Source organism: Oreochromis aureus, linkage group 1 (assembly GCF_013358895.1).
Source record: "Oreochromis aureus strain Israel breed Guangdong linkage group 1, ZZ_aureus, whole genome shotgun sequence".
Lineage (NCBI taxonomy): Eukaryota > Metazoa > Chordata > Actinopteri > Cichliformes > Cichlidae > Oreochromis > Oreochromis aureus.
The window spans coordinates 6,393,050-6,404,017 of NC_052942.1; the positions used below are offsets into that span (position 1 = coordinate 6,393,050).

Genomic DNA, 10,968 nt, shown 5'->3' on the forward strand with positions numbered 1-10,968 from the left:
TCTTGAGCTCCTCGCATTCCTTCTTCCTTATGTTGCTATCATTTGGTATGGCTACATCTATCACTACGGCCGTCTTCCTCTGCTTGTCCACCAAAACTGTGTCTACTGATTGAGACATGAGACAAATTGAGACATGGAGACATGACAGACTAGGGAACCAGAAACACGGAGACAAGAGTAACTAATCATGGAACAAAGGGAAGGCACAGTGACAGAAAACGAAAGAGTAGGAACTAAGTAAGTATAACACAGGCAGAAAACAATAAAGAGAACCAAAATCAACAAATCCAAGATATATAACTTCAGCTAGAATTACACCTACCGTGACAACTTTACAATATAAAGTTGAGGCAACATTTGTTGACTGTTAACTGGTGCTTTATGAATAGAACTGAACAGAGCTAAAGGTGTTCCTGAAATTTGGGTTTATTAGAACAGGGCGGATGGATGACCACAGCGCCCTCAGCACAGGGCTGACAGGAATTTTCCCCATATAATAAATAAAACACAAAATATATTAAGACACATAATATTCCAAACGTTTGACATATTTCATGATCATTAAATGTTAAAGAAGCCTCTGATAAAGAGGTCACAGTTATGTCCCAAGCAAAAACCTCTGCTTGTGCTCACAAACCCGAAATTGCAACAAATAACACAATAATAATAACACAAGTGACTACACATTGACACCAGTGAGACACTGTGTGACAAATGACAACTCACTTGGGCTGGGGCAGCATTCACATCACTCTGGGTTCTTGCTAGCTTAGCGTTAGCATGTTGTGCTTGTGAAGTGCCGAAGTTGTGTAGCAGTATAATGCAGTTGTTTCTGTCCTGTAGCAGTCTCCCCTTTACCATTGTACTCTGATCCTTTTATGCAATAAAAATGAAAGTAATGTCCATATCCACGCTGCAGACTGTGCCACTATTTTCCTCCTCGCAAAATGAAATCAGCTGATCGCGAGCGAGTACAAGAACCGATAAGCGGGACTGATAGGCAGGGAGACTAACGATTCCAAGGAATTAGACTACTGGAAGCCGGTTCCCTAGTAATATGGCATTGATCGCATTGAATTTGACCTGACTTGTCCTTTAACTTATCAGGAATTTTGCAGCACATTGAGACGAAACTCAACACAGAGATAGTGTGGATGCAGGTCACATTTAAGATATGAATGAATCATGAATGAAGACGCACACTCCCAGCAAAACTGAGAAGAATAAAAGCTTTATTTCTCTTAATTTCCTAGGCCCCAGCATACACCTGGGACATGCTGGAGAGATTACATCTATTGGCTAGGCTGGAAAAGGATAGATGCTTCTCCAGATAAGCTGAAGGATATGGTGAGCGGGTTTTATTTTCCAGGACTGACTCTTTAGATTTCTGTATATAGTTTTAGTGAGTTTGTTTCAGATATTTTAGTTCAAAATTAATCTGAATTATTCTTAATGAGATATTCTTCACACATTTACATGTGCAGTACTCTGTACAGCTTACTTCATTTGAAAGAAATACGAAGCATTAATATATGTTATCCAGTGCTCAGACAGCAGCTCAAACACTGATAATATCGGCATATGTTTGTCTCTGTTTTCCTGCAGGTAACCGTGATGCAGCTGCACGACTGAACCAGGACTGGAAACCTGCTCCATCTCATCTTTGCAGTTCTCCATTTAAAAAGCACCAATGGCTCAAAGATAAAATGTTGTACAGATTCTAAAGTGTGTGAAGACAAGTAAGGCTCAGACTTTCTTCCTGCTTTGAGGGATAAAGTTCACATCTGATTCTTCTGTCTTTGTGATTACAGGAGTTGCCCTCTGATTCAGTCCTCAGCATCACCCAGTTAAAACAGACAAATCTTCCTCTATGTTCACTCTGCTGAATACATTTTTAAAATATTGTAACAAATTTGCAGTAACTCCAAAATTAGCTGATGAAAAAAAGTACAAAGGCTAAACTACTATATGGTGTGCTTCCAGTTGTTTTACTGAAAAAGCTCAAGTCAAAAAGTCAAAGCGATTACACATCCATATAACTGGTGTTGGCTGCGTGAAGATGACATGATATGTAGATTTCTATGATAGCATTAAATAAAACTAGATGGAAGCTCATCTTTCCACAAGACTGAATATAACATCATTAGGTAAAAGTTCAGAGACTCTGTGCTTTATCTGAGAATGATGTGAGTCCTAACGTCACAGTGTTTATAAAGTGCTGGGTTTGTCCAGCTTCTGCAGTGGGCCTGTGGTGATGGACCTGAAGAAGAGCTCCCTCTGAGGGAGCTGCTGGTGAAGATTGGGATTCCTTCTGGATTCCTGTGATGAGCTACAGTTTCCTGATGTTTCTAAAATAATGTCTCTTTCAGGGGTCAACACAACATCTGGTACAGGACAGGTGTGATAAAAAAGGAAGTTTCTCAAAAACCCAGCTTGGTCCTGACAGTCTCCTTCACTTGTTTTTCCATGAGTGAATATATCTGTTGATAATAATGTGGACTCTGGGTCCTGTTATTACATGAAAATAACCAATTACACTTCTATGAAACCTTCTGCTGCTGTTTTCTTAAATGTAACAATTTATTTAAAGTTTCCATGTTACCAGGCTGTAGAGTGTATAATGAATCTAAAACTGTAAAAATCAGTTTGTTTGGGAATTTAGCATAAGACTGAAGATTACCTAAAGGAAAACGTCATTTCCAGATATTTTTGATATCTATAGGAACTGGAGTTTGCAGCTGATGTAATGAGGATAATAAAAACTAAGAGGGCCAAATCATTCAAACATACAGACTGCAAGAGTAACTAGAGTAGGTGTGCAGGTGGGAGTTCAATGCAGTGACTCTTCCACGAGTCACTACTGCGTAGACTCTGGCTCATGGCAGCCCATCTAGTGGAGATAGTGACACCAGGGAAGAGTGCCACAATTTAATGCGCACCTCAATTAGCCTGGAGAAATAGTTTGCTACTTTATAAAAAAGAAAAAGAAAAAAAAAGCCCTCCGTAAAGCTAGAAAATCTTACTATTCAACATTGACTGAAGAAAATAAGAACAACACTAGGTTTCTCTTCAGCACTGTAGCCAGGCTGACAAAAAGTCAGAGCTTTGTTGAGCCAGTCATTCCTTTAATGTTAATCACTTCATGAACTTTTTACTTTTAATACCACTGTACTGGACTCTCTCTCCAATTGATGTTTCTGAACTAACTTCAGTAATTTCAGTAAAATGTATCTTTTTGACCCCATTCCTACAAAACTGTTCAAAGAAGCCCTGCCATTAATTAATGCTTCAATCTTAAATATGATCAACCTATCTCTATTAGTGTGCTACACAACGCAGGCCTTCAAGCTGGCAGTAGTTACACAATTATTTAAAAAGCCATCACTTTAGACCATTAGAGCATAGTATATGTATTAAGGGTACTGCGCTGCATTGGTTTGAATCACACCTCCCAATAATAGACTCCAATTTGTTCATGTAAAGGGAGAGTCCTCCTTACACACGAAGGTTAATCATGGAGTTCCACACGGTTCCATGCTAGGACCAATTCTGTTTACATTATACATGCTTCCTTAGGCAGTATCATCAGGAGGCATAGCATACATTTTCACTGCTATGCAGATGAACACAACTTCTATCAATGAAGACCGGTAACACTTAGCAATTAGTTAAACTGCAGGAATGTCTTAAAGACATGAATGACCTCTAAATTCCTGCTTTAGAGGTCATCTAGGTCTGAGGTTATTGTACTCGGCCCCAAAAATCTTAGAAATATGGTATCTAACCAGATTCTTCCTCTGGATGGCATTACCTTGGCCTCCAGTACCACTGTGAGGAACCACGAAAATGAGAACAGTGGGTTTTAGTGCATGAGGCATAGATAGACAGAGGACCCGAAGGGGAGAGTATGAGGTGTGGTACTGCTCCTGAAATTCAGAATAATTATCACCACTTACTTAAGGCTTACCACAAAAAAAGAAAGAGACATATAGATATAGTGAGACTGTGCATTTATTTCAGTTACTGTTTTTGTGCATTTTGATAGAGAGGAGCAGCCTCCTTCCACTTTGATAGAAATTACACTTACACATCACACACAGTTTTAACACCCTCCATACGCCTGTCCTTAAGTTTTTAGCCTAATTGTCATATTTCTGTAAATGTCATGTCTAATCTGTTGCTTGCTGCTTTAACAAAAACATATCAGATTACTATTACATTATAAGACAATGAAACACTAAATGTATAAAGGCTAATTTATACTATTGAGCCCGGCGCCATCCTCTGTCAGTACAGAATGTTCCATACTAACAGAAAAATGGCGCTAAACATCTTTTGAAAACTTTAAGCACTTATTTCTTAAATCCAGCTACACAGACAGCGTTACATCTGTGTCAGTTTCTGAGAGCCAGGCTCCATGATGCAAGTTAGGCTTTATACATTTAGTGTTTCATTTCCACTTTTAGTGACGGTAAAAAGGCAAATCAACTCACCTCAATATTAATTTCAGTTTAAGAGTCCATATCAGTCATAAACCACAGTATTTACTTCAGTAACATACCCTCTATGTTCCTCCTTTCTAAACGACTGTAGCGTGCAGCTGCTGATACCGACACGCTGCAGCGGGCACTTTTATTCAGTGAATGCCTTGGTCCAAAAACTGTAAGAACAGTTATTAAAAAACACAAACTGAAGGTCAAGCTGATCTTAACACTGATGTACAATTTATCTGTGAATTCATCCGATTTCCACAATACAATGTTCCATCCTCAAAACCTCACCTTAAATCTAATGTTACATGTTTAAGGACACAACTTTCACTGCCTTACTGTCCTGATGTTTAGTTCTGTAGTCAACTAAAAAACTGCAATAAATCCATTTGTAGGAAATCATGATAGAATTACTGCCCCCAAATTCCCGTTTCTGGGTCTGTAGTGACAGCACATTTTCCTCAGACTTATCTACATCATGAAGGATCACACAATTCTTGTCTCACTGTCACCGTCTCACACTCCCAGCATTCAGATGAATCCACTGCAGACCATATCTGCTGGGGCATTCAAGGCTGACATCAAATCAGCTTCCACCTTGTGTCTGGATGCTGGGTCGGGTCTGGTTCACCATCAAGACAGACTCAGAATGAAGTGCCTTCAGCCACGCTGATGTAATCCTTGAAGTCAGCTGGGACACTGAGCATAGAGCAGACCTGCACAGTAGCAACAAAAAAAGCAGGGAAGAAAATATGGAAAACACTGAATCAGGTGACACTGTAGCCTTATCTGCTATACACACAGAGGGAAAAACACAGAGGGAAATGCCGAGGAGCTCTGACCAGTACGTTCCTTCTACTCAGGTCTGGGAACTGAACTGAGGACACTGTAGCACAACCAAAAGTGTGAAGCTAAGGAAATCCAAGGACTCTGACAGTAGAACACCACTGAATGAAGAACATCACTCATACTCTCAAAACCAACTGTGAAAGAGCAAATAACTGAACAATTTCTTCAGTGGGTTAAGTTCACAGCCTTCTGAAGTTAGCCATCACTAACTTCAGTGATGTTGCTCTCCTTTTTTGTTCCCCTCAAGATCACTCTGTGATCCGGTATTCAAGTACCCTGATTTCTGAGAAACATCATGTTTGACCATGACTTCTGTCCAGATTAGGAGACAGCTGGAGAAACTACACCAGAGGTATCTTTAATTAACCAAGAACTGTGCTGCACAGTGTAACTGCAGCTACCCAGGCTAGCGAGGAAGCTCAATAGCTAGCTGATTCCAAAAAAAAAAAAAAAAAAAAAAAAAAAAAAAATCTTTTTTTTTTTTGTCCAAATAGAGAACAACCAAAATCTCAGCTCAAAGCTTTAAAACAGTCGTCCACAAACCAGTGCGTGACAGTAGCTAAAATCTGATTTTATATCATGTCACTGGCTGCACAAAAACCTTCATTCCGCTCCGATTAAAACAAGAAATCAAGTACCTGTCTGAACTTAGCTCGAAGCTTGTCCATGTCATCCTGTAGCTTCTGAGACTGTGGATCATCAAGAGGAGAGCTTTGGATCATTCCAAGGAGGGTCTCCAGTGCTTTCACACGCTTTCTGATGGCACACAAGTTGGATTGATATAGAGCTGTAACAATTCCATACACTCCAGACTTTGAAAAGCTAGGGGTGGTGACCAGGTGAAACAAATTACTTCTTACCTAAGGAGTGGAGCAGTAAATACTTAAAATAAATACAAAATGCAGTTTGTAAACGATGATTTCATTTCATAAAAAGACCACCATAGCAAGAGTCAAACATGGTGTTGGTAGTGTGGCGGGCTGGGGCTGCTTTAGGACCTGGATAAAAATCGAGGCCTGAACTCTGCTCTCTACCAGAAAAATCCTGAAGGACAATGCCAAATAATGCCAAACCCAGCAGCAAGTCCACCACTGAATGGTTCCAGGAAAAAAAAAAACAATGGTTTTGGGTGGCCTAGTCAAAATGTGGACTTAAATCAGATTAAGATGCTTTGCCATAACTTTAAACAGGCTGTTCACTCTACAGTTCTACAAAGATTAGGCCGAAATTCCTTCACAGCAACGTGACATACTCACTGCCAGTTATACTGCAAATGATTGATTGCAAACGGGCAAAACCTACTTTTAAGTTTAGGAGGCAATCATTTATTCACATAGGGCCATGTAGGGTTGGATTTTTCCTGTAAAAACAGCATTTTGTATTTTCTAGGGATATTTTAGTCTAGCATTGACATTTGCCACACTGCCTCTGGAACATATTTGAAAAGAAATTTCTCATCAAGAAAATTTGATGAACTTATTTTTTAAAAAAATTACACTGCAGTAAATTGTGATACAGCAACTCAATCTGTGTCATATTAAAACGCAGAGCATTAACACTCACAGCAGCATCACAGAAAAACAATGCTAGGAACCTATAGCCTACCCCCTGTAACTACACCTGATCAACAGAGCCTGATACATGGATCCTGAACAGGTTTCAGTCCACTCTGTATCTAACACTCCATCAAAGTGCTGTGTTATTCGGGATTAACATGGCGATCACAGAGTTTTCAAAGACACAGAGGGCAGAGAGCCTGTATTAGCTGAGCTGTGGTGTACAGTGATGAACAGCAGCAAGGTAACGACTGGAGGATCGTGCTTGTGGTGGTCCTACCTTGATTTGCCATCTATGCTGTTTTGGAGGACACATTTCCACGTGATTGCAAAGCCGTAATAGAAGGACATCTGTCAGAGACAACAGACAGTAAACCTCTCTGAACACCCGGAGGTCACACGTTGAATCACGCAGTTAAGGGTTCTGTCCTCACCTCGCAGGACAGCCGGGCCCCGTGACAAGCTCCGTGTCTGCGGCCGTCCTGAAGCCCTCGGCGGCTCCCCTTCTCAAAACCTTCCCGGTAGCCTTCATCTCGGAACCTGCGAAACAACCAAACTGAGCTTCGGACTGGTACAGGAAGCAACATCTATTAACAAAACCCACCTTTCTTCTGCAAACACAATGCTATCAAACAGGTCATCGTCCATTCTCATGTCGGCCATTGCCCCAACTTCCGGCTAACTCGCCGGAAATTGTCATCTGACTGAACTCTGAACACGGTAGCAGTGCCGCCCCCAGGGTAGGAGGAAAAGTGTTCTCAGACGGTATGATTTTATTTGATTTGATTTTTTGTCCCGTGCTTAACAAACGCATAGAAATCAATAAAGCAGTTTATCAGTTGTGCAGGACAGCAGCCTGTTTTAGCTCTTTTCAAAGATTCAGCTCCTTCAGTTCAGCTCCCACAAAAGAGCCAAATCTTAAAAGCTCCCAAATGGCTGTTTTTAGTATAATTCGGTGCTTCTAATTTAGCCTAATTTAGCAAAGATGAATGTTTTGTGTGTTGGTGAGTAACTTTAAGTGTTTTCATAAAAGTTGTACTTTTGTGCATTTACTATTAGGCTACTGGGGAGAACTTACATGGGGTTTAAGTCCTGTAATAAAGTTTGAATTCTTTTGTCTTTTACAATAGAAAATGACTAACAGTTACTGGCTATCATCTCACCCAGCTCCTCATCAACATGTATCTGTAGCATCCCCGGTTGAAAAGATGGTCTCTAAAACCGATGGTTCACAATCCTTTTATTAAACAGCCTTGTATGTGAACACACCGTAAGAGCTACAACATATACAGAATAAAAAAATACCATTAGTAAATAGAAAACAGCATGTTACCTTTAACCTTTTGCCTTATTTATTAATCATAAATGAATTATTTTTACGTTAAATTAATGCACCTCTCAATCCTTGACGATCTCTACATTGAGTGCTATTACCATGTATATTTATTAAACCCTTCTAACATTAAGCCAGTACCAACCTTTTCTATACCATGAAATTAAATACAACATATTACAACTGTCTTTGACCACATAGCCTATAACAGTGAACCTTGTAAACCTTTGCTTTGCTGACTAAGCATGACAGATTTACCAATGTGCCCTCTAGTGGGTGAAAACATATCCGTTACACTTAGTAGTGGTCAGCAGCTTTATGCTTTGTGAAATAACAAAGTACACATTTACACAACAAAACTTTGATGCCAACCTTGTTCCCTCATCAACCAGGTGCTAATGAACTGTTTGCAGCTTAGAGTTACACTTAATAGCTGTCCTTTTCCCGTTTTAACCACTGAGCACACCTTCTCTTTCTCCTTGAAACTCGCGCTTCTGCTGTATACTTTACGTCAACTGATTTACAACACGTTGTTGTTCTTTACCTTTCAAAGTATAAGCATTAGCTGCGTCCAAGCTGCAACAGAATAATAAGCAATTATGAACCAATTTACAATAAGAAAATATCACTAATGTCATTTACACTGGGGGCACTGTTTTTGAATAAATGCACTTATGTTGTTTGAGTTGCAGAAGGCCATGGTATACCTGCAATTTTCGGTAAGACAGTGGATGCTGCCGCAGAAGTACTTGTCTCAAAAAGGCACACAGGATCGGTAGATGCAACTTAAGGAGAGAGGGCAAGCTCTCTTCCAGCTACAGGGATGGATGAGTGATTCTTGTCTTTGCAGGTTTGTTGTTGACCATGTCTGACAATATTTTCATTGTACAACTACTGCACTCAGCCTTGCAATCTCCAATATCATTGAAATGCAGTCAGATGCTGCCCTTTTCTACTTTTGCTCTTTTCTTCACTTTTTCCCAGCATGTTTGCATTTAAATCTGGATCCGCATTTCTCTGTCACTCTGTATACCTGGCCTATACCACTACACTTGCTGTCTGTAGACCGTTTGGCCCTTCTTTTAAATATTGGTATGAATCTAGTCTGTTCTTTTTTTTTGTTTGTTTTTTTTTGCCTGTCCTGTTTGGCTCTTTTGCCATCAAATTATTGTCTAAAAGGCGAAGAAAGATGCCCAACGGATTTACTTTACCAAATGGACCATCCCAGCCTTGCCGTAATGGTCTATTTGATTCACCTTTTATTGTTTATTTTCACTTGTTAAATACAGGACAGACTTGACTGGGGAAAAGAAAGGGAAAGAAAAACAGCAGGGAAGAGGGACGGGGATAAAGGGCAAAAATCAAAAACCAACAAAATAAGCAGACAAAAAATACATATATCAATCACCTGGATCACCTGTTGAGAAAGAAAAAAGAGAAAACAAGCATTAGAAAAAAAAGAGCAACATAATAACCAACATCACGATGATCTATGGGAATGTAACAGTAAATACTAAATATTAAACATTATTGTGCAGCACGTAAGATCGACAGAGCACAGTGTGCTTTGAGGTAGGAGCCAAAAAGGTGTGGTTTGTGTGTGTGAGCACCGTGTGTACACCTGTGAGCATGGCGTGCTTGTATTTAAAAGGTTCCTTCATGTAATGATCTGCTAGAGGGTGTGTGGGAGCCACAGCCCAGTCCTCAGGGCATGAAGCAGGTATGGAGGAGATCAAAACTCCAGACATCCAGAGGCCCTCAGAACACAAGAGACCAAGGGAGACCAACAGAGGGCAGCAGCATGCTATCCCAGAAAGAGCTGAGAGAGCCCCAGATGAGGGGTCACTCAGCAGCTGCGGAGCAGAAGCCGGGGGTTGCAGTGGCGTGCCTGTGAGCTCCACCGGCAGCCAGCTGTGCCAGAGTGACTGAGCCCCAGGCCGAGGCTGAGGCACCCCACCCCTGAAGTGGCCCGGCGAGCCCCAGGCTCCAGGCCCGACAAGCAGCCACCAAGGAGTGAGCCGGTGGGTACCGGACGCCCATCCCGGACACAAGAACCACCAACGCACCGATGTCTGAGGGTGTCTGCCACTGGCAGTGGGAGTGGTGGGGGAGATGAGCCTCCATACCTTGGAGGGCCTGAGATGTCCCTAGAGGTGTGTGTCTGATACCCGACCTGACATATAGACACAGACATACAGGCACACACAGATACAAACATCCATTCCCACCCTCATGCTCTCATATGCAATTACTCAAAACTCACCCAACGTGGAGACAGACATAAAGAGACACTGTACACACAATCACACTCCCAAGGGTACTCTAAGCCCCAGGTCTAGGTACCCTTGCCCCTGGAGGGGAAACTGCACCCAGACCCAGGTAGTGTTACCCTTTTCCTGGGGTGGAGAGAAGCAGACTGGCCCGACTCGGCAGCAGCAGGAGGCCCCACATTCAGAGACCCCAATCGGGCGGCCAACTCCTCCTCCTAGCTCCCCGTTCCAACAGGCTGCAGAGAGCGGGGTGTGTGAAATTCAAACCTCCTTCCTCCCGCTTATATGTAGTGTTGATGCATGTGTGTTCTAAGGTGCATTTAAAACCCAGGAGGGCATGGAGCTACCTGCCAGAGAGCAGCAGGTAGCGCATAGCCCCTCCTGATAGCCCTCAATGTCTACATGTATTTAAAATTGAGAGGTGAGCAGCGGCGCCAGGGGTGAGGTTGTACACCCTGATGGTCTTTGGA

General features: G+C 41.6%; 1 protein-coding gene across 1 annotated transcript; it reads right to left on the reverse strand.

The window, feature by feature from the left end:
• Positions 1 to 3,993: 3,993 nt before the first annotated feature.
• Positions 3,994 to 7,617, reverse strand: LOC116332746 (protein LTO1 homolog). The gene is made up of 5 exons (XM_031755799.2): positions 7,500 to 7,617; positions 7,330 to 7,435; positions 7,176 to 7,246; positions 5,978 to 6,095; positions 3,994 to 5,206 (listed from the first exon to the last, which is right to left on the reverse strand). The coding sequence occupies exons 1-5, from the start codon at positions 7,556 to 7,558 to the stop codon at positions 5,135 to 5,137; spliced, it is 426 nt and encodes a 141-aa protein (XP_031611659.1). The 5' UTR covers positions 7,559 to 7,617; the 3' UTR covers positions 3,994 to 5,134.
• Positions 7,618 to 10,968: the final 3,351 nt, after the last annotated feature.